The 23998-nt window shown below is 40.6% G+C and overlaps 2 protein-coding genes across 5 annotated transcripts in view; one reads left to right on the top strand and one right to left on the bottom strand.

Annotated features, from left to right (window-relative positions):
- LOC132096831 (dipeptidyl aminopeptidase-like protein 6) overlaps nucleotides 1-7984 on the top strand; it is a 192456-nt gene extending 184472 nt beyond the window's left edge. For all 3 annotated transcript variants that reach the window (XM_059502470.1, XM_059502469.1, XM_059502471.1), the window contains 7 exons: nucleotides 4020-4214; nucleotides 4669-4723; nucleotides 5349-5466; nucleotides 5544-5602; nucleotides 6177-6249; nucleotides 6367-6440; nucleotides 7311-7984. In XM_059502470.1, coding sequence (XP_059358453.1) covers nucleotides 4020-4214; nucleotides 4669-4723; nucleotides 5349-5466; nucleotides 5544-5602; nucleotides 6177-6249; nucleotides 6367-6440; nucleotides 7311-7460 — 724 coding nt within the window. In that variant the 3' untranslated portion in view covers nucleotides 7461-7984. The remainder of the gene's footprint in view (nucleotides 1-4019; nucleotides 4215-4668; nucleotides 4724-5348; nucleotides 5467-5543; nucleotides 5603-6176; nucleotides 6250-6366; nucleotides 6441-7310) is intronic.
- A 1063-nt stretch (nucleotides 7985-9047) lies between these two features.
- The window catches only part of LOC132096829 (rho GTPase-activating protein 21-like), a 68454-nt gene continuing 53503 nt past the window's right edge, over nucleotides 9048-23998 (bottom strand). For both annotated transcript variants that reach the window (XM_059502466.1, XM_059502467.1), the window contains 17 exons: nucleotides 23742-23873; nucleotides 23511-23607; nucleotides 23393-23429; nucleotides 22861-22983; nucleotides 20861-21160; nucleotides 19418-19479; nucleotides 17951-18084; nucleotides 17728-17870; nucleotides 17151-17309; nucleotides 16987-17065; nucleotides 16524-16597; nucleotides 16294-16383; nucleotides 15739-15864; nucleotides 15620-15661; nucleotides 14646-14751; nucleotides 12196-12227; nucleotides 9048-12061 (listed from right to left, as the gene is read on the bottom strand). In XM_059502466.1, the coding sequence (XP_059358449.1) occupies nucleotides 10520-12061; nucleotides 12196-12227; nucleotides 14646-14751; nucleotides 15620-15661; nucleotides 15739-15864; nucleotides 16294-16383; nucleotides 16524-16597; nucleotides 16987-17065; nucleotides 17151-17309; nucleotides 17728-17870; nucleotides 17951-18084; nucleotides 19418-19479; nucleotides 20861-21160; nucleotides 22861-22983; nucleotides 23393-23429; nucleotides 23511-23607; nucleotides 23742-23873 (3278 nt within the window). In that variant the 3' untranslated portion in view covers nucleotides 9048-10519. The remainder of the gene's footprint in view (nucleotides 12062-12195; nucleotides 12228-14645; nucleotides 14752-15619; nucleotides 15662-15738; nucleotides 15865-16293; nucleotides 16384-16523; nucleotides 16598-16986; nucleotides 17066-17150; nucleotides 17310-17727; nucleotides 17871-17950; nucleotides 18085-19417; nucleotides 19480-20860; nucleotides 21161-22860; nucleotides 22984-23392; nucleotides 23430-23510; nucleotides 23608-23741; nucleotides 23874-23998) is intronic.

Here is a 23998-nt window from a genome sequence, read left to right on the forward strand (position 1 = left end):
CGCAGCTTTGTAAGCCTTGGCCACAAGCGTGGATGAGAACTTACAGGCCTTGGAGGGCAGCTTGGTACCACCACGCCATGCGGAGGCGCTCTGCATACACAGTTGCATTGCAACAGAACGCTCCACTGGGGGAATCCCAGCATTCCCCTTGGCCGCTCCGCCATCGAGGGCAGTGAAGCCGGAGGAAGTACCAGAACGGTTTTGGGCAGTTAAAAGTGCCTTCCATGAACTGGTCACTTCCTGGTGCACTTCCGGAAAGAATGGAACCAGCAGGGGGTGCTGGCGATTCGCACGAGCAGCCCCAGGAAACCAATCATCCAGCCTCGAGCATTCGGGACAGGGTGGAGGATTCCACTCAAGCCAGATACTCTCAGCTGCCCGGGAAAGCATGGCCATCAGCTCGGGATCGGATTCGGGCAATGCTGGCACTCCAGAAGAGGGCAACGTAGCCAAATCCTCATCTCCCGAGGACTCAAGCCATAAGGTCATCCTCCCGAGCCTGAGAGGAGCCTGAGAGTGTCCAGCAAACTCATCCGGAAACTCAACCGGCTGCGGCGTTTGTGAAGGGGGTGTGGCCCGAGGAGGCTGGCTCGTCAGTGAAGGCTACACAGTAACCCTCAGATCACCCTGGCCACCAGCCGAAGTAGCCCTCTTATGAGAAGAGGAGCTAGAACAGGGTGTGGCGGAGGGGACTCTATACCTTTTTAGGTAGTCGAGTCTTGATCTTAACGCCGAGATGGTCATGTCCCCGCAATGAGAACATGAGCCATCCACAAACGCAGTCTCAGTGTGCTGAAAGCCCAGACACGTGACACAGCGATCGTGGCCATCACGAGGAGCGATATATCAACCGCACCCAGAAACACACGGGCGAAATGACATCTTTAAAAAGACGCAAACTCAGCCCGTTGTCTTTTAGCTCAATGGAAATAGCTCTTGTAGGTGCTGAAGCACTCAGGGGAATGCGGGAGCTGACGCAGGAAACCCAGACGAACCGCTGAATCGTGCCATCACACCAACACCAGTTGATTTGTTTGTTGATTTGTTTGTACCACTCCAGTGAAGCAGTAAACAATGTGCTCGGCTCTGAAGCGAAAGCTTGAATGTTTGAGTTGCTCACACTGCTCCTACTTTGCGGGGCGGAGCTCGCGATGCAAATTCCGCAGCTCATTTTGTAACCACTCGAAGGTGATTGGGCTCTCGGGCGAGATCCCATTCGTCAGTCTCTTTCTGACGTAACGTAGAACGTGACCAACTGAAAGGGAACACCAGTTACAGGCTCATTTGAAATACATGCCTCTAAATACATGTTTTGCAACAGTTATTATTTACCTTTCTGCATGTTTCATGGAAATTTGAACTGAAGGTTACCGGGGTTTGTACCGGAGCACTTCATCACTCGAGTGCAATGCCATATCACAAGAGCTATACTGAGCAAACCTACTAAATTACAAAACTTGTGCATACAGTGGCATGCAAAAGTTTGGGAACCCCTTGCAGAATCTGTGAAAATGTGAATAATTTTAACAAAATAAGAGAGACCCTACAAAATGCATTTTATTTTTTATTTAGTACTGTCTTGAGTAAGATATTTTACATAAAAGATGTTTACATATTGCCCACAAGACAAAAAATTGCTGAAATTATTAAAATACCTAAAAAAATAATTAAAGGTTCTTTTTTGTTTTGTTTTGTGAAACAAACAGTTAATGAAGAGTTAAACAGTTTTTTAACACGGTTTTCCCGAAAAATCCTCCATGTCCTGCGGAATCTTCCGTTTTCAGCATCTTTTGTATATTTAAACCCTTTCCAGCAGTGACTGTATGATATTGAGACACAACTTTTCACACTTAGGACAACTTAGGGACTCAAACACAACTATTAAAAAATGTTCAAACATTCACTGATGCTCCAGAAGGAAGATTAATGCATTAAGAGCCGGGGGTGAAAACTTTTTGAATTTGAAGATCAAGGTGAATTGTATTGAATTTCTATTCTGGGAAACATGCAAGTATCTTCTGTTGCTACTGAAGGGCAGTACTAAATGGAAAAAAAAAAGATATTTCTGCAAAATAAGAAAAATTTGTACATTTTCATCCTGTTCAAAAGTTTTTCAAAAGCTCTTGTTTCCTTCTGGAGCATCAGTGAATGTTTTAACCTTTTTTAATAGTTGTGTTTGAGTGCCTCAGTTGTCCTCAGTGTGAAAAGGTGGATCTCAAAATCATAGTCACTGCTGGAAAGGGTTCAAAATATGCAAAAGATGTTGGAAAACTGAAGAATCTGCAGGACATGGGGGATTTTTCTGAAGAACAGAGCTCAGTTTAACTGTTCAGAACAAACAAGCGACTCATGAACAACCATCACAAAACAAAAACAAAAAGGACAGTCGTAGATAATCCAGGTAACCAATGGTTCCCAAACTTTTGAAGGGGGTTATTTCAATAATTTCAGCTATTTTCTTTTTTTTCTTGTGGACCATATGTAAACATATTTTATGTGGTCTACTAAAGGGTTATTTTGAAGGGGGTTATTTTAATAATTTCAGCTATTTTCTTTTTTTTCTTGTGGACCATATGTAAACACATTTTATGTGGTCTACTAAAGGGTTATTTTGAAGGGGGTTATTTTAATAATTTCAGCTATTTTCTTTTTTTTTCTTGTGGACCATATGTAAACACATTTTGTATGGTCTACTAACATTTTCACAGATTCTGCAAGGGGTTCCCAAACTTTTGCATGTCACTGGTCACTGTATGAAGCTGTATATGTGATGACAACATACAAAAGTATCAGTTTTCAAATCTCACAGCATATTAAAATTGTTTTGAATTCACAATATAATATTCCTCAAGTAATTATTTGAAAATTAGGCTTTATTGTGCAATACTGTGGACCTGCAAATCATATTTTGTGTGAAAAGGAATAAAAGTTGTTGGAGTTTTTACAGTCTCTAGTGTTAATTTCAACTAGTAACTGCAGTGATTCATATGTATAAGTAAATCTTTTTAGTTCAGCAGAAATTTAGGTAAAGGGATGTATGAGCCTATGTTTGTTTCCCATGTATTGAGTGACAGCTCTCGTTTTGCCATGTTGAGAGAAATCGGGAGTAAGGGTAGAGCCATTGTGTGAACATGATGCTTACTGTAGTTCTAGACTTAATATGAACATGTGTTTACTCATCTCACTGCACAAAAACAGATTCAGTATTCCCCAAAATGAAAAAAAAAGAATCAAATGCAAATTCAGAATATTATACAAAACTCCAATAAACCACTGTCATTGCTACTGACTCTGATGATCCAATTCAACCATACCGAGCAAGCATGACACATTTCTGTTTAATTTTTGTTATTGCTGAATAGTGTTGAACTTTCTTCTCCTGCGTCATATTCTTCATGCAATTTGTTTGCTGCGCCCTCTACTGTACAGATGTGGATTTACATTTTCTTTTCTGCACTTTTGATGTGAAAGGGCTTTTACAGTTGTAAAAGAAGAACTTTTTTATAATAAAAACAAACAAACAAACAAGCCCTGCCCATATTTAAAAATCTCCAAGTAACGTAACACATTACTTTCCATACTTCACATTGCAGTAGTTCTAAGTAAATTAATTACTTTTTTAAGTAATGCATTACTTTTTTTTGTATTCCTGTAGCTCAACTGGTAGAGCACTGCGCAAAGGTTGGGTGTTCGATTCCCCGGGAACACATGATATGATATGTAAAAATTGATAGCCTGAATGCACTGTAAGTCGCTTTGGATAAAAGCGTCTGCTAAATGCATAAATTTAATTTAATTTAATTTATAATTTTTAAAAGTAACCTTCCCCAACACTGTTAGTTCAACCAAGACAGTAGGTTCTCAAAAGCATGAGAAAGATTGTACTGATGTTTTTTTTCCTTTGTGTGACCACTACAGACTGCAAAATGTAGAAGATCAGAAGCTAAGTTTTGATGTAGTGAATTGTGGTATTGTTTTGAGGCATTTGTTTGAGCAGATGCTTTGATTTGCTCTGGTAGGGACAGCACCCCCGGTGGTCAGATGGTGACGGAGCAGTTTCTGGTGGACTGGACCACGGTGCTGGTCAGCTCCTTCAACACCATAGTCATGCATCTGGATGGCCGCGGCAGTGGCTTTCAGGGCACAAACCTCCTCCACCGCATCAAGAAGAAGCTGGGGGAGTTTGAGGAGAGGGACCAGCTGGAAGCTCTTAGGTCAGATCATCCACACTAAAACTACAGCGGCTTCTAGCAAATCAAAGCAGTCGGGGAAGTCGTGGCCTGTTGGGAAGTCGTGGCCTAATGGTTAGAGAGTCGGACTCCCAATCGAAAGGTTGTGAGTTCGAGTCCCAGGCCGGCAGGAATTGTAGGTGGGGGGAGTGCATGTACAGTTCTCTCTCCACCTTCAATACCACGACTTAGGTGCCCTTGAGCAAGGCATCGAACCCCCAACTGCTCCCCGGGCGCCGCAGCATAAATGGCTGCCCACTGCTCCGGGTGTGTGCTCACAGTGTGTGTGTGTGTGTGTTCACTGCTCTGTGTGTGTGCACTTCGGATGGGTTAAATGCAGAGCACAAATTCTGAGTATGGGTCACCATACTTGGCTGAATGTCACTTCACTCATCAGTGCTGTGTTTCACACTGACATCTCTTCTGTGATTCCCTGCAGAGTGATATCACAGGAGCCGTACATTGACAGTTCAAGAACTGGAGTTTATGGAAAGGTGGGTTTGCCTGTTGAGTGTAGTGATGCTACTAACTTCACTGCATTTTTGAGTGGTGTGAGAATATTGAGAGTTGTTTACATAATAGTGATTTTTTGTTTTTCAAAAACACATTTTTCCAATAGGTGGTGAGATAGCATGGCAAAACGCTTTTATCTCACATTAGGCCAAGGTATTTTATGTACATGTTTTAAAATTTGTATTAATATTTTGAATTGGCTTAATTGGCTTCATTTTATATTTTCATTTTACATTACATTTTTAAATATAACCATTTAGGTTTCACTTATTTTTGTTTGAATTATTTTCATTTTTTAGTTAGTCATTTTAGTGCTTTTTATTTATATTTTATTTTAGCTACAATATCAGTGAACAAAAGTAGTTTTAGTTTACTATAATAACCGTGACCGCAAAGTGATCATTATTAAATTTTGATGAATGATTTCTAAGAAGACATTTCGAGTATCTGGAATAGCATACAGGGATGATTCATTCAGAATAAAAGCAGGAACACATAGTGAGAGTCTGTTTTGATTTCATGTTGCCTTCAGGAGGTCTGTATTGATGTGATGTATGATTGCATCATTCAGCATCATTCCTGCATCACCTGTTTTGTCTGCTTCAGGCATATGGAGGATACCTGGCCAGCCGACTATTACGCTCAGATGATAATCCAAATATGTTTAAATTCAAACTCAAGTGTGGCACGGCCATCTCTCCCATCACTGATTTCTCTTTATACGGTATGATGTCATGTCCAGTGTTTCATCAGAATAAAATGGACTCATTTCAATGGTACTCATGATCTTCTGTTCCGCAGCTTCTGCGTTTTCTGAACGCTATTTAGGAACACCCCAGGCCAGTAAGAGAGAATATGAGGTAATGTACAGCAAAAAGAGATGGTTGAGGGGTCAGCTCAGACAAATCTGTTACCAATGCAGGATAGTAACTGATTACATGTAATCTGGATTGTGAAATCAGATCACAAAAATTAAGTTCTCGTACTTAGATCACATAATTGAAAATGTTAAAGGTGCACTAAGCGATTTTTGCCGAACGATGTTGATATTTGAAAGCACCAAAACAAACACGCCTACAGCCCGACAGGACCATAACACTTTGACCTACAATATCTAGATTTCAAGTTAATATTTCAATAATTTCAAAAGATTTGCTTGTTCATTGATGTTGATTAATGGTAATTTTATTTATCTTTTTTTTTTCAAAACAATAATAATCCCATTTAAATCTATAAACAAGTTATTTCCAAAGTAATCTTAAAGTAATCCAAAAGTAGTAAGAATACATTACATGTATTGAGTCCTGATTGAGTCTGAATCTTGATTACATTACTGAGTACAATATGTAATTTGTAATCAGTAACAGACTACAATGTTTAAGTAATCTCCCCAGGACTCTCTCTTACATATGGTGTTGGCTTGTATATTTTCAGATGGCGCGTTTAACAGACCACATGGAGCAACTGAGGGACAAAAATCTCTTGATAATTCACCCGACGGCTGACGGTAACCTTTGATTTAAACAAAGCTTCTTGTGCTTAACTTTAGTTCTTAAATACATGCTTTTTTTCATTTGTTTAACTGACACTGGATTGTGTGTAACATTTCTTTCTTTACACACAGAGAAAGTCCATTTTCAACACACGGCCAAATTTATCACCCACCTGATAAACGAGAAAGCTAATTATACATTACAGGTAAGAGCTGATCAGCAGTTATTTAAAGCTCTTATGTTTCTGAATTACTTAACATCTTTTTAGTGACGTTTGTTCCATCAAAATTCACTATTACTGTTACATATACTGATCTGAACAAAAAACTAAACACTAACACTATTTCAACTACATAGCAATACACTTGAAACCAGCAACATGCTAAAAACACTCTGAACAACCAGATAATAAAATGCTAAAAATATTCATACACCGTTAGCAACATGTCAAAAAACTCAGACACCCTAGCAACAAACATAAACACTTGGACACCCTTAACCAGATAATAACATGGTAAAAAAACATTGTACATCCTTAGCAAAATATTAAAACACTTAAGACACCCTAGCAACAAGCTAAAAACACTCAGACACCCTAGCAACAAGCTAAAAACACTTGGACACCCTTAACAACCAGATAATAACATGGTAAAAAAAACATTGTACATCCTTAGCAACATATTAAAACACTCAAGACACCCTAGCAACAAGCTAAAAACACTCGGACACCCTAGCAACAAGCTAAAAACACTCGGACACCCTAGTAACATGCAAAAAAACACTCAACACCCTAAACAGCCCGATAGTAATATGATGAAACACTCATACACTCTTAGAAACATGTTACACTCAGACAACCTAGCAACTTACTAAAACACTCAGAAACCCTAGCAACCACATGGACAAGTGCTAAATACCACTCAGAAATAAGTAGTTATGTTGATGTGTATGACAGATTTCTTAATAAAACAGGATATTCTCCATCATTCTTTCTTTACTCGCATTCAGAATCAGACACATTAATGTAGTAAAATGATTTGTTCTTGACTGAATGAGTGTTTTGTTTGTCTGTCAGATCTACCCAGATGAAAGCCACGTCCTCCACTCGAGAGAGTCGCAGCTACATCTGAGTCAGTCGCTGGTCAACTTCTTTGTGGAGTGTTTCAGACCCCCAGAGATACTGATTGAAGAAAAAGTGGAGCAGGACAATGAGGATGATGGTTAGAGTTCTGCTCAGATCCAGCACATGCCAGCTTACAGCACAATATGCAAACTCCTCCTCTCACCCCCCAACCCCACCCCCATGGTAGTTCTGATGGCTTCTCTTGAGCCTCTGCATGGACCACACCCCTCAACTCTGATTGGCTCATGGGCTCCAGGAATAAATCTGAATGACTTGGTGATACAAGAACCAGTGGAGGTACATGATGATCCATTTCATACTCACAGCACCACACGAGCAGTGCCAGAAAACCAGCTGGACATGTGTGATTCGGTCAAAACTCTTTTGCTTGTGTTCTGTAATTCATGCATTGCTGACAGAAAGCTTTAAGAGACGACAGCACAATATACAGAAGAATGATTTGCAGGAAATAAAAGCTGCAGATTTACACAATAGCATAATTTTTTTCCGGCTGCGCAACGTTCTGATGAGTTCAAACCAGTTTAGGTCCTTTATATGTGTATAAACGTCCTTGTGAACCCATTCGTTTCTGTCGTCAATGTCATCGTTATCTGGCCTATTTGTGCTGAATGAATTTGTGCGAAATTTTTATATAACCATTTCATGTGTCAGTTGAATGTGGTAATTTACATAAAAAAATTGGAACTGAACAAATGTGCATAAATCATGTACATAAATTCCAGTCAGTTTTTTGTTCTGTGCATTTCATGAGGCTATTTGTTCATCAAATGTGCTACTGTAAAACAGATGCTTTAAAATCAGTCAATTGTTGTATCCATATTCGCGTCCGCATGACGGCACAATGGCATATTGTTCATCTGTGAATCAGCCCATTCTGAAAAGGACAGTCTTATTTATTATTTGAGTGCAGCTGCAAATGTCTATGGATATTCATATAGTCACTGTGCCTTATTGGAGTATACCTGCTAAAGACAGGCAGTCCATGAGGTAGGATGAATCATTCATGGAAAATTTATGGGGGGAAAAAAAGGAGTTAAGGAATAAAGTTATGTTATCAAAGAAAACCATGCCACAATCCTGCCAAAAACATTTTCTTGACAGTCCTGTGTACTAGTTGAGCTGTAAAGTAATCCAGTAGATTAACTGTGAATACAGGACTAGCGTCTTTGGGCAGGTCTGTGTTTTGTTTGGGGTTTTTTTTTTTGTCATATGTGGTTACAAAGGTCTTTAAAGAACGTTTTGCGTAGAATATATTTTCTTGCTCTATAATTTGGCATGGTGGCAAGATGGTTTCTTTTGTTTTAATGCATCTATTTACGTGTCGTTACTTTTGACAGCTTGAATGTTCCTATGTGGTTCCACTGAATTTATTGTTGTAAGTGAAATCCTGTCTTGTAAGCAGATTGTGCACTGATGTGTAAATTACAACTATTTTGGTCCCTACTTGTGTGTACCTTGTACATAAAGCATTTTGAAAGCTATTTTGTTTGTTTCTTCATATACTGCAAGTTTCTATATGGCTGCATTTATGTTGTTCACATTAATTGAACAGATCGTTACAACGTTTTGTTTTAGCCATCACAAATTACATGCATGTTCCTGCAAAAGCAGTCTGTCCCCTTGTGGTGCTAATCTGAAATGAATGAGGAAATAATTCAACAGGACTAGTTATTTATCAGACAAAAAGGGTTTATTTTCCAGTGTTTTACAATGTGTGTTCACCACGTGAGCAGACCCAGCATGATACAAACAGTTAGGGAAGCATTGTTCACACACAGGGAGACTGAAGACCCCCCAGAGATGATTAGCATGGTCACCTTCACTCTCCCAGGCCTCTTAACCTCACCTCTGTTTCGTACAATACTTACAAATAAAGAAACTGATGCAATGAAGATGACCGGAGGAAGAGGAGCAGCTAAAACTTGTAATAGGTATGTACATTTAAGTTAGTTACTTTACAGGAATATTTAAAATTCAAGTCTGGTTGAAAGACCAAATGCAAAACAATAATGCATTAATAAAATAGTGTTAAGACCCAGGAGGAATGCTGTAGGAATGGAAGCGTTCTCATTTTTCCATGAACGAAGGAGAGTTTAAAAAACATTAAGGTGTATTTTTTTTTTTACACCTTAATGTATGTGAGGTGTGGCGCCTTCAACAACCCAAGACCAGTATTCTATTTAATATGAGGCACTTTCATGATCCAAAGACACCTGATTTGTTCTTTAACAATTCATTCTTTTCCCATCTATTTTTCCAGCTTTATGCCAGAGACAGTAATCGCGTCTCAGTAGTCGTAGAACAACAAACAGCAACATGTACACTGCAGATTGCATCAGCGAAAACTGAATTCCTTTTGTCTTCCATTATTTAAAAAAAATGTTTACTGTGCCGAGTGTCTGCCATGCACTGCACTTAAAAACAGAAACACGAAACAGACATCGCTCCATAGCACAGCACGCGAAGCAGTCCAAACAGGCAGAATAAACAAAAAGCACAGAAAGGGGAAATATATACACTTCAAAAATTAAAATGGCAGTTTTTTTTTTTTAGCATAAAAAGCAAAGTTGTTCTTGTTTTGGTTACTGAAGTATCTTATCGCAACACCGGGGACCTCTCTACACTTCCAGCTAAATAAATCTTTTATCAAGGCTCAAGACACTCTAGTCTTCTCAACATCCTATTGACCTACCTGCTCAGCCTATTTCTTGGTTACTTTCCTTTAACTTTCAAGCCATTTGGACTACAACTGCTCCATGATGTGACGTCTCGAATCTAAAATCTATAGTCGCCGGAATTCAAGCTCTGCTAGTTTTTCAGCAATACTGCACTTCGGCCAACATTGAGAGGGCCTCTGTTCACTGTACAACATTGGATAGGTACATAATTTCATTCACAGAAGGAAATATCACAGGATGTTTGAAAAACATTTCTTGCAACTCTCAGAGAAGGCTCAATAGCAATTTCATATGCACTTTATCACGATCTCACATCACACACGCACTTTCACTCACGATATCGACTCTTGATGCCAACATGGCTTACAAGCATAGCTCAAGTACTTTAAAACATGTCTATACTCAGACACTCAAACTGTGTTCTCATATATAATATACATGAGCGCACACTCACACACACTTTCACAGGTACTGATAGAAACGGGAACGGACCACTTGAGCACCAGAGAGTTTGTGAGGGTGGGCATCTGCAGCCAGGCTTAGGCTCTTGCTCTGAGCGCCTGCTACATCTCCATTAAGGAGCTGACCCATGTGGGAGTGCGAGGACCCAGTGGAGAACAGGTCCCGTGATCGGGAAGAGTGCAGGTCTAGTACGTCCATACTAACTTCGGGGTTGCTGGCTCGGTGTCGCTCTCGAGCGATCCAGTCTCTGATGGAGAAGTCCTGCGAACTACATTTAGGCTTTAAGCGATCCATAGCTGAGAGCTCATTGCTCTCGACTCTTTGCCAGTCCCCAATTACCGACAACTCAGCAAAGTCCCGCTGACCACCCATAGTGTGCCTGCGGCGGATGTTGCTTTTCCGTTTACTTCGAGTCTCGGGTGACCTGGTGCGCTGGGAACCCACCCCAAACATGTCATCTGCTGACGTCCTCAGTCGACTCTTTAACCGGTCTGTGATTCTGAGTCGCCACATGGGTTCGGTTCGCTCTGATTCGCTGCGAGAGGAAGAGCTCAGACTGCCGGTGGAGCGGCCTTTGACTGCCTCTGGTGCTCGCGAGAGTCGACTGCACTCCTTGTCGCTGCGGTTCCCATCTGCTGAAGACTCGCTGTCTGTCTTCTGCCGACTTCCTCTCTTGCGTGCCAGGGTGTCACATGCGATGATTAGATGGGAGGGGATTAGATTGGGTACATCTTGCAAAGGTGTGATGCTGTGCTCCGGTTGGTTGCTATCGTCAGTCGGCCCGCTATCTTGGCCACCAGCAAAGACTGATAAATCACTCTCACTGTCAGTCTCCATGGGCCTTCCCTCACTGATGAGCTCGCTTCTTTCATCGTCAGCATCATCCTCGCGGCTTTCGGCAACAGATTGTCCCTCCGGACTGAGGGCGATGGACTCAACCCCTGTGTGGAAGGTCATGGAGGAGGTTGTGGAGTAATCTGACGTGATAGAGCAGACCTCAGCTCCTGGACCCATTCCTGTGCTCTCCATCCAGTGGCCAGGTGTCCTCCCGTGCCTCATCCTGGGTACTGAGGCCTGGGAGCTGGTGCTGTTAAGCGTGCCCAGATCTGAGACGCATCCATCATCGTAGTTGGAGGGAGGATCGGACAGGGAACTCTGGCGAGTCATGTGATAACTAGGTTTGGGCGACGTGATGATCTTGGGTAATGGACAAGTCTCCTGGGGCAGATGTTCGGAAATGAGCTGCTTGTTTCCAGAGGTTAGTTCAAGGCTGTCTCCTGGGCTTTGCTCATCATCCTCTGTCCTTTCTATTTGGTCATCAAGTCCAACCTCACTCTCAGCATCCTCAGTTTGGTCATCAGCAGGCCAATTTGGATCATTTTGCACTGGAAGATCATTCTTAGAAAAACTAGCGTCCAGATCGTCGTCAGAGCTACTCGGCTGAGGCTTGTCCTTAGGCTTTTTGCGTTTGCGACTAGCAAAGATGGAAGTACGCAGCAGCTCTCTACTATATTGGTCCTTACCAGATCCCCAGGAACCCTGCTACAGGACCAAGCACATAAAGACAAGTGTAAGTTTATAGCGCACTGTGAACAATCTCAAGGAATTGGATTCTGAAGCAGGAATAGTCTCCTTTTGTATACAGAGATTTTGTAATCATCTCAAAAAGTACTCACCTTCGATTTAGCAGAGTCACTGGTGGTTGAATCTGGTGGAACAAGGAGAGAAAGGGGTAAGCAGGCTATTTCAAGTGGAATACAACAGGGACAAAGAGCCAGAGACAAGGGGAGACTGAAATATAAATATCCTTCACCACAACAGCAGTGGAACGGCACAAACAGTGGAGTAATGTAGAGATCTGAGAGATGAAGGCGACACAGATAAGCCATCACACATAGAGAAATGGAGGAAAGAGAAATGAGTGATGACAGGAACCCGGCAGTGTGCAGTAAGACAGGAGGCAGCTCATGCACACATTCACACAGATTAAACCGCCAATCACTGACAAACACACACAGAGCCAGCAGATCGTGTCTACAGGCATTCTTTCCCAACTCAGAGACATCACCAAGGCAGGGATGGACATCCTAACAGCTATGTTTTAAGGGGTGAGAATTGACGTGAATCTGGTCGGAAACCAAACGCTGCTGCTATTTTCAAATGGCTGAGTGTGCTTGATTCTTCACTTTTGTAAACCTAAATGCATCATAGGATAAATATGCATGCCTATTAAGTCACTTATTCACAAAAAAACTTGAAAGCATAAATGTTTAATTTTGTTTAGGATGTTAAGTTTTGGGTTTTTTCACCTACTTTGTAATTTTGTAGCTTTACTGTGCTTTGCTACTGAGGTGGACTATGCGATCTCCACAGTCTGCACTTCCACTGGTTGCCACCACATCCCGTCTCTGTCATTTTCATGAGCAGCTAAACGGATCAGTTCTAACCAACGCTAGCGTTCAAGCCTAAAGTATACTTTGTCCGAATTGGATATAGAATTGGATATAGAGACAGAACGAGTCCACTGTGCCGAACTCGTCCATCCACAGATGAGAAAACTACACAGACACGGCTGTGGGCGAGATTGAGCGGAACGCAGAAAAAAAAGTATACCAGGCCTTCAGGCACACAGCACCTGAAATTACCAGCTGAATGTCCGAACTATGTTGTCTGCATGTCCTTTTACAGGTAAAATCAGTCACTTGAGGAACCGTGTTTGTGTTTAACAGCATAACATGGAGATGTTAAATGAATTGCAGATGCAGATGCAGAATGAATTAAAGCACTGATATGACAAGGGACAACAAGGGTCAGATATGACAGGAGGGCAGAAAGGGGCTAAAGGGGCCAAAGCTACGAGGAGGAAACGAGCCCTTACGACTGGCTTCTTCACCACTCAAAAGCCCCTTTGCTCACTCTCCATCAAGAGATACTGATGCTTTTGAATGGTACGATATTGGTCGGGAGATTTATGATTTGAGCCGGCTCAGCCCCTCACCACACCCCTTCAGACATCAATGACAGTTACTGTACGCCACAAGACTGGAGGAAATCCTGAAGACCATACCATGCTAGAACTCCTCGCGGTCAGCTTCAGAGACAACGAGAGACAGCAAAGAGGCTTTTCAGACACATTACACCATCACAGCTCTGTATCCTCTCTGTTAATAATAGTCTTATAAGATATGAAACGTGCAACATGACGATGACAAATATCAACTTCTCTGACACTCTTTTTTTGTTTCTTTTGTTTTCTGCTGGGTTTGTCCCGGATTCGCTTTCAATTTATAAGAATCAGGGATTTCTGCAGACTAGGCAGCTACACTGGGGACAACACTCCTCCTTCTTCCTACAGTCCCAGCTGTCCATCACAGACATTACAGAGTCCATCAGTGACATCACCGAGTGATAGACGCCGCCCACTTGGCCTGTGTCAAGATTGGGTAATGTGTGAGCAGTGCTGGACAGGGACAAGGGAGAAGAAAAACACTACAGACAAGATGGGTCAGACGGGTAAACCTTTGGTGGTTTATCATTGATTTTTCCATTTCTTTTGGGAAAGAACACGCCGGGTTAGCACAAGAGAAGGGTAAGGAGGGAAAAGAACTGAAAGAAAAGGAGGAGTGGAGTCATAACCGAGACTTAAGCATTAGGGGAGGGATGACAATGAGTGAGGTTCAAACCAATACAAACCAAATCAAAAGGAGAATTCTGGAGAAATCAAAGCATTGAAATAAACAAGTCTAAAACAATGGTGGAAGGTAAAGAAAGAACTCAATGGGAAAAGGTTGATTCATAAAGCTTCATATACATAGGAACTATTTTATCCAATTTTCAGACAGCTCATTTAATATGCATGACCAATGCAAAATTGCTAAAATAGTTCACCTTTACATATGCACCTAGACATTTCTGGCAAGCTTGCTTTTGTTTGCTCTAAACACTGAAAGATCTAATGGAAAGCAAGAGCATCTGCTAATCATTCGAAATATATTAAGAGAGTGTGAACATACAGACACAGTAACATCTGAACACACTTAACGTCTCACTTTTGTTAAGTAACACATTCATTCTCCTAAACTCATATCCCTAGCCTGGAACGGTTGAACTATGAATGCAAGATTACCTGAGACGTCTCCCGGTGACGGAGCAGTGCGGCCAATGTTGGTCAGCAGATGGTCAATATTGGGCACAGGCTGAGACTGAACTGTGCTCTCTTGCTCCACGCTGGTCTGACATAAACAATAAGAGAGGTAAAATTCATATGTCATTTAAATGAGACGTAGTGAACTTTCAGTGCCGTTTTAAGCAGTACATGTATGAGCTTAACATGAGCTTTCTATTTAAAACACAGTTTGCAAAGATTATGTGAGAGCAGTGGCAGCTTCAACCTCCATGCAAACGCTTGGGGCCTTGGTGGGTCTATAATGTCCATGAAGTGACTGAAAAAAACCATGTGCTCTTATTAACCAGCAAACCAGGACTTAAATTCAAATTTACAGTCTGCTACTGCATGAAAGTGAAGAGCAGAAAACAGTGAAATCTGTTAGTTTATTAGTTCTTTGTTGGTTTTGTATTCAACTTTTGGAAAGACAAAGCAAGTCTGCATTTAGCAGCAATGGACTTAACTCACAGATCAGTATCCACAGCCATTTAAACACAAAGCATGGTGAGCACTGTATGCTACGAGTTAAAACAGCTCTCAAATTCTGTATAAAGATGCAAAGCTGCATGAAGCTATATAAAAGTAAGCTTCTAACTTGCCTCACACCCTAGTTTCAGAGATACCTGTAATGCAGCTTTTGTTCTGTAAAATTGAAATAATGCATCAGGTCTGAACTCTCCTTGGGGTCCCAGAATGATAAATCTGCCCCAGTAAGAGAATAGGAAGTTCTTCAATGTTATCTGTGACTAAATAGTTCTACACAAGCGAGGTGGACCAGGTGGAAATGAGACAAAAGAAGAGATGAGGATGATGTTTCTGACCAGTGTTACCCTGGAGACCCAAGTCTCCATTTCTTGGAGAGTGACAGGATGGTGATGTTTGTTTGGGGCTCAGAAATCCACTCAGTGAAGAATGGCAGAAAGCTACAGACTCACCGTTGGCTCTTCATCTCCATCTTCTGTGAAGAACCAATCATACTGTAGAAGAGCAAAGCAGAACGTTCAGCAGAATTCAGACATCGATTTACACACACATGAAAGGAAAAAGCTCTTACTTGCTGAATGAGAGTCTCAACGATCTTGTAGTGATCAGGCATGTGCGTGACCATGTGCGTCATGTTGTCTTCAGAGGTTCTGACAAGAGTTGGGCCAAACACAATGGCCAGGTTACGTGGCTCCATCTAATTAAATACAAAAAAGCTTCAATTAATGGCTTTCATCTCTTTTCTTCTCTATATGTAATGGAAATTATTGACATCACACAACAAGGATTTGCGCTTCCAAGTTCTTTAGACATGTATTGACTGCAGAAAACACTGCAGTTTTAACGATCAGATTATATTATTTATTTATTTTACTTTCATGAAAGAGATGATTTACAGTAAAATAGTAGTATCTACAAAAGAATTAAAGTATTTCCAGTCATCATTTCTTATAATAGGTTGTTGAACTCACCTAGACAGGGTAAATCAGGGGTGCCCAACCCTGATCAAACACAACTAAACCAACTAATTAGGATCTGAAGGAGCATTGATAAAGGGTTGGAAATGAACTCTGCAGGAACAGGGTTAGGCACCCCTGGGGTAAATGAACATTTACAAAGCTCATACCTTGTTTTTCTCACAGTTTTCAGAGACCGTTTTGAGATGTCCAGAGAGGAACTTGAGCGTTTCATAATGATGGTCTGGTAACTCATGAATCTGAGCAGAATAAACAGTACATATGATTTAAACCTGTTATCTGTTGAGGATTTTATTGCTGATTTAAAGGATTTGTCTTTCTCCAATCTAGTAAATGCCAGTATTTAGTAAATCAACAGAAGTCTTCAGATAAACCGTACCAGTCTCTTCAGTGTCTTTAACCGCTCAACAGGGTCCTCCATTCGATTGCCATCAATAAAGTTGGAATATTTTTCTATGATCAGAGCAAACAAGCATTATAAGAACATTCCGGAAGTATATTAATCGCCACGCCAAAAAATGTGCTATAAAATATTACAACTACACATACACAAAATCTAAGATTCAATACAAAACTTATTGTACATTTTATTATTTAACGTTTTACTGTACATTTTATTATTGTACATGTGTACATTTTATTATTTAAATGTAAAAAAATCTGTCTTTTATATGATCATGCGAGTTATCACCTATGTTGTCCTCTAGGAGTCCTTCCTCCACAAGTGGAGAAAACAGAGCTTAGATACAAGTCTTTCTTAGATACGAGATGGTTTCTATGAGCGACAGCACACTGTATTTTCCATGTTTTTTGTCTAAAGCCAGAAGATCAATGTGTCTCACCATTGGTAAACAGAGGCTCTGGAAGTTTCCTAAAAAAGGACTTCAGCAAACTGCTGATCACATTGAGGTCTCGCCACTTCTGCTAAAGAAAATAAAAGCATAAAGACCAGGTCCGTCTTTATGGGACAAGCTCACATATCACACAACACAAGGTGTAGACTCACGTCATCCTGGACATCAATGTCTGTCATGCCTTTAGTGTCTAGTTCCTCCTGCATGCTCGAGATGGCAGCGTTGTTTCCAGGGACTCTGTAAATGCCTGTGTACTCCAACCCTCTCTCCTCCACCAGCTTACAACACACCTCCACGATCAAAGGAACAAACTGTAACAGATAGTAATCAGTGTTATTTTTAATATCATATAATCTCACAAATCTAAAAAAGCAGGTCATTTTTCACCCCAAAGTCAAAAATAGAATCTATTTTTTGAACCCATCCCATCATGACATGAATTTTATTATTTATTTACATGAATTTCATTATTTGATTTACTTCTCTGTACTGTAATATAAAAAAAAACAACAACATTATACTAAATATTTAAATGTAAAACATTAAGACACATTCAGAGGGAAATAACTAATAATGTCACAATCCATAAAGGCTTAAAGTTTCTTCATTCAAAACCTGATTTATTTTCTTTCCCATTTGCTCGTGGAGTGACATGTACTACTTGAGTTTCACCTATAAATGGTCTAATTTGCATTATTCACTAGTGCATTTGTAATCTCCATTTCTTACTCTGTTGGTTTGCGCAGGTGGGCAATTATCCAGTCGCACTCCAAACGTGACGCCAGCAGTGGGCTTCTTATCTTGAGGCTTCTTCTTCAGTCCTGGAATTCCTCTCTTCCAAGCGGCTTTATCTCTCGGAGGACTGGAGTCATCTGAGACGCATATCGCTGATATTAACATCTCACTGTGAATACGATGGGTTTCAGTGTTATTTCATAATGCCGTGTGCTACCTTTACTCCTCTCCTGTTCATTCCTGGGCAAGTAGAGGCTCTGACTCTTACTGCTGCCACCAAGCAGAGTGTGTCTAATGCTGAGAGACTGCCGTGAGGTTTTGGGTGACGGCTCCGTCTTACTGCTGGGTGCACTGTAACAACACACATATTACTGAACACAAGGCAATCTTACACAGCTCAACAATATATGCAAGGAAAGAAGAAAAAGGGAATGTTAAAAAAACATCAAAAGCTAGTGAGCTGTGCACCAAGGCAATATTTTTAGTCATCACAGGAAGACTTTCAACACAAAACGTGTGCTTGCTGCAGAATCAACTGGGACTGCACAATTTGGGGGGGATTTAGTGTAATTTTTTAAATAAAAAGCTCCAGATTAGACAAATATAGTTTAAAAACAATAATATGACTAAAATACTAATACGGTCAATACTATTAATTATTATTATTATTACCACTTCTACTGAATAAAAATGAAACCATAAATATTCCTAATTTCATTAAAATAGAATAGAAAACTTAATTCAAATAGAATACTGTCAAAAATAAAACATATTTTGCAGTTAACCTGTAAAATTACAACACTACCATAAAGCTTTTTTTTTTGACAGAAAACCACAGATATTCCTTAATGCATCTCTTTTGTTGACAACAGCTGATTTGTAAGTGGTTTTTATTACAACTTTGGGAAGGTGGTTGGCACTTGTTTCATCTCCAATAGGGGTGTAAAGGTACAGTAAAGTGTCAGTTTACTACATACTTTGGTTTTTAAGTCACTGTTTGGTGTTTTTAGTACAGAAGATGGAAAAGAAAAAAAGAAAAACATTTCTTTTTAAACACTGAACAAACTAGGGCTCTGTTTTCAAATAAAAAAGTCTGTCATTACTTATGCAAAACTCATACTGCTCATACTGTTTATGGTGCTGCTGTAAATGGGAAAGAGAGTTGGAGTGCGTCTTTCAGGTGTAAAATAGTTTTGCAAAAAGTAGAATAACTGCACATCTCATGTTTAGGGCAACTTGAATCTTGCGGATTTCGCGCAGCAGCTTCCTGTGTCTTCTGTTAGTATTCAAATGTATCTGAAGTATCAAAGTATATCGGTATACATTTAGTTTTTTTTATAAATAATTTGAAAAAGACACATATTAGTACACATACTATTTCCAAATGCAAGTTATAATCGACACAAACTCTGAGCTGATGCAGAGAATTTACTGTGAACCGAATTGCTGCAAGATACTAATAGCACCAGAGTCATGCTACACTCTGGAAATACATAATGCATGTATTTATTCATTTAAAAGCTTTGCAATTTGAGAATTGTGCTAAGCCATACTGTAATTTTGTGTGTGGCTATGCCTGTTGTTTGTTGTTCAGTGTGAGTGACAGCTGACAGAGCGCTTCATTTCAGTGAGGCAGCTCACTAAGATTTGGAACAGGGCCTTCATGACATGACATGATCTTTACCTCATTGATATATATTCCTTGAGCTTTCTGTTGATCAAATCAGTGCTGGTTACGGCAGCATTCTGAAAACACAAGACAAAGAATCATAAACATTGTGGTATCATGTAAAGCTGAAAGTACAGCAACATTAATCTAATTGCGTGTTAAAGGAAACCAGTTTCTCTGGCAAACACAGGAGAAGAACATTAACAAAAAGCCTACCCATAATCCTCACACCTTCAGTAAACAATGTCACCTTGACACTGATTTCAGCAGATGGCAAAGCGCTGTTGTGTTAGGAGTAATCTGGTTTTCACATGGTTTCTTTTCAGGACAAAGTTATGCAATACTGTGATGCTTGTGCATTCAACTCTGAGAAACAGACATGGCTCACAGACTTCACATGATGATTTTAATCTACAATGATTTCCTGCTCATATTAGTTTTTTATGAGGTTGTTCACATGACATTTTAAACGTGTAATCAGACACGGTTTAGAAAGGAGTCAAGGATTGAGAGGTTATCCTATCATCCTCTGTTGGTAGATGCTGTAACTACACCATTATGTTGTACACCATTTATGGTGTTTACAAATTAGCTGTGTATTCAAATAGCACAAATTGCAAGCAAGATATAGATCACAAACATATTACTGTATACAGCAGATGCTTTATCAGAGCCTTATTTTTAGAACACACATAAAAGCATAAAATTGATTTTTCCTTGTCTGCTGCCTTTGATGTCACAGCAGGCTAGGCGATTGTGAAGGCCAATTGGCCACCAGCCATTCCAGCTTTGTCCTGTTGTCATTTCCCTGCAGTTACAGTAATTAGTCACATGATGATTGGTTCAGAATTGGTGTGCCCATTAACAAGATGCCAAATACTCTTTAACTGTTTTTGCATCCAGTTCATCCAATCTTGGCATGTCCAACAGAAGGAAACAAACATGCAGCCATGGCCAGTTTTGATTCACATCTGTTGACCTTTTATACCTAGTATTGAGGTGTCACTTCATTAATGACTTAAATTCTGAACTATACTTGCATTTTGATACTTAATGCATGTGTACAGCTGAATGCAGAGGATACTTCATTTGATAGTGTGCAAACATGTGCACTACAATATCCTTCTAGAAGTTTTGACAGATTTTTACTTGTTTAAAATACAGTTATCTATAAACACCCTCACACAAGCGCTTTCCAAATCAGACATCTATTATCAGACATCAATGTGACATCTATTACTGCCTAGTAGTTTATTTTTGCGCCTCATCCATTTCTTCTGACCGAGAAACACCAGACCTGTGTTTGCACCTTGTGGACAAACTAATTAATAAAAAAAAAGTGTAAGCGGAGCATACAGGGTATACAGAATAAGATCTGGCTTTGCATGCATACTATGCTGACAATGAAACTTACATCACACCACTGTATAAATACCTTAGCTGTCAAAGTCAACAAACCTCCTCATCCAGGTTGCTGTTTTCTTGAATGACTCTTATCCAGGACAGCATGTCTTCTCGGCCTTCCGCCTGAAACAGATACTCGCAGTCTGAGGTCGTTAGCCGCAGGACATTCTTACGCTTTGTGTCGCTGTAAGAGATGTCAATCAAGCAGGCCTTGATGCTGATTGAAAGAGGTTCATCCTCCAGTTGAGAGTTGACGTGAGAAAGCCCCTCCTTTTTGTCTTTATAGAGGTAGAGGGAGTGTCCCCGCAGCACTGCATACATCTGTTTCCACGGCCGCATACCGCCTCCTACTCGCTGTAAACAGAAAAACACATGTAAAAGGTCATGATCAGTGATCTACAGTCGTAGCCAAAAGTTTTGAGAATTACATGAATATTAGTTTTCAAAAAGTTTGCTGCTAAACTGCTTTTAGATCTTTGTTTCAGTTGTTTCTGTGATGTACTGAAATATAATTACAAGCACTTCATACGTTTCAAAGGCTTTTATCGACAATAACATGACATTTATGCAAAGAGTCAGTATTTGCAGTGTTGGCCCTTCTTTTTCAGGACCTCTGCAATTCGACTGGGCATGCTCTCAATCAACTTCTGGGCCAAATCCTGACTGATAGCAACCCATTCTTTCATAATCACTTCTTGGAGTTTGTCAGAATTAGTGGGTTTTTGTTTGTCCACCCGCCTCTTGAGGATTGACCACAAGTTCTCAATGGGATTAAGATCTGGGGAGTTTCCAGGCCATGGACCCAAAATTTCAACATTCTGGTCCCCGAGCCACTTAGTTATCACTTTTGCCTTATGGCACGGTGCTCCATCGTGCTGGAAAACGCATTGTTCTTCACCAAACTGTTGTAGGATTGTTGGAAGAAGTTGCTGTTGGAGGGTGTTTTGGTACCATTCTTTATTCATGGCTGTGTTTTTGGGCAGAATTGTGAGTGAGCCCACTCCCTTGGATGAGAAGCAACCCCACACATGAATGGTGTCAGGATGCTTTACTGTTGGCATGACACAGGACTGATGGTAGCGCTCACCTTTTCTTCTCCGGACAAGCCATTTTCCAGATGCCCCAAACAATCAGAAAGGGGCTTCATCGGAGAATATGACTTTGCCCCAGTCCTCAGCAGTCCATTCACTATGCTTTCTGCAGAAGATCAATCTGTCCCTGATTTTTTTTTTGGAGAGAAGTGGCTTCTTTGCTGCCCTTCTTGACACCAGGCCATCTTCCAAAAGTCTTGGCCTCACTGTGCGTGCAGATGTGCTCACACCTGCCTGCTGCCATTCCTGAGTAAGCTCTGCACTGGTGGCACTCCGATCCCGCAGCTGAATCCTCTTTAGGAGACGATCCTGGCGCTTGCTGGACTTTCTTGGACGCCCTGAAGCCTTCTTTACAAGAATTGAACCTCTTTCCTTGAAGTTCTTGATGATCCTATAAATTGTTGATTTAGGTGCAATCTTAGTAGCCACAATATCCTTGCCTGTGAAGCCATTTTTATGCAACGCAATGATGGCTGCACGCGTTTCTTTGCAGGTCACCATGGTTAACAATGGAAGAACAATGATTTCAAGCATCACCCTCCTTTTAACATGTCAAGTCTGCCATTCTAACCCAATCAGCCTGACATAATGATCTCCAGCCTTGTGCTCATCAACATTCTCACCTGAGTTAACAAGACAAATACTGAAATGATCTCAGCAGGTCCTTTAATGACAGCAATGAAATGCAGTGGAAAGGTTTTTTTGGGATTAAGTTAATTTTCATGGCAAAGAAGGACTATGCAATTCATCGGATCACTCTTCATAACATTCTGGAGTATATGCAAATTGCTATTATAAAAACTTAAGCAGCAACTTTTCCAATTTCCAATATTTATGTAATTCTCAAAACTTTTGGCCACGACTGTACAATAATTACAGTAAAACTACCAACATTCAGTTCAATGTTGTCTTGAATGAAATGGGAAATGAGTAATGAAAGAGACTGAGAGCACGTTTTCCCACCTTGCCCTTCTCAGTGTTGAGCTGTCGGAAATGCAGCCAACCCTCCTTGGTGGAGTCACTGAAGATCTCAGTGGAGGAGTCTCTTCTGGAGCTGGAGTCATCAGACTTATGGCCATCCAATGCCTATGAGAGCAGAAAAAACATGACATTTTGGTCTGTAGCCTTGGATAATTGTCAATCATTTACTCTCTGTTCCAAAACCTTTCGGATCCTCGCAAATGACTGATGTGGAGATCTCTACAGTGCATTGACTGGTCACCCAAACATCAGGTGACATGCCTACGGACTGCCCACAATCATTTGCTTAAACTGTTGCACCATTATTATAGTTTTTTTTTTTCGGTTGACAATTTGGGTGCATTTTTGTCCAAACACTTCTATAGGATTGCCTTTAAATTTGACTAAAAAGAAAGTCTTAAAATGCTCCAAACACAGGCATCTCACAAGGTTTTGGAACAGTTGCCATTATTAAGTTGACCATTTTGCCTTAAAGAAAGCTGCTCTTTATGAGGGAGATTTTTGCATCTCTCACCTTCTTGAAAACCCTTAGACTCGGTTTGCTGGATCGTCTGTGGAAATGAATGATTATGTTAGGCCAAACAACCAGGAATCTCCAACATCACGATTCATCACTTTTAAAAGACACTTACCCACGGCCTTCCTCCCGATAGTTGTCCAGGCCCTCATCATATGATTTTGAGCGCTCTGTTTTGGTTCCCGACTCTAGAATGGCATTTCTGAGAGACTCTGCATGCATGTAGATAAAAATACAACATTGGCAACAAGCTCAACAAAATGCTCGCTGATCCATTCATGTGGTGCTCTCAGATGGCAATAATTGTAAAAAAAAAAAAAAATTAACTCTGTACAGACATGCTTACCTTGGTCATGAGACATCTGCCGGCGCATAAGGGGGCTGGGGCTGTCAGAGATTACAGCCTGAGCTCCAGAGATCACAGCCGATGCGGGAATTTGGCTGCCATCATGGTCTACACTAGGGCTGGCTGGCTCGTCTGTAATGGTAATGGTAACAGAGCGGTAAACGTGAATAATGCAACTCTCTTTGGCACGTGAGTTCATACGTGTACACACAGAGGCTCACAGAGCAACAGAAAAATAAAGAAAAATGTGTTCTTTC

The sequence above is a fragment of the Carassius carassius genome, chromosome 20 (assembly GCF_963082965.1).
Source record: "Carassius carassius chromosome 20, fCarCar2.1, whole genome shotgun sequence".
NCBI lineage: Eukaryota > Metazoa > Chordata > Actinopteri > Cypriniformes > Cyprinidae > Carassius > Carassius carassius.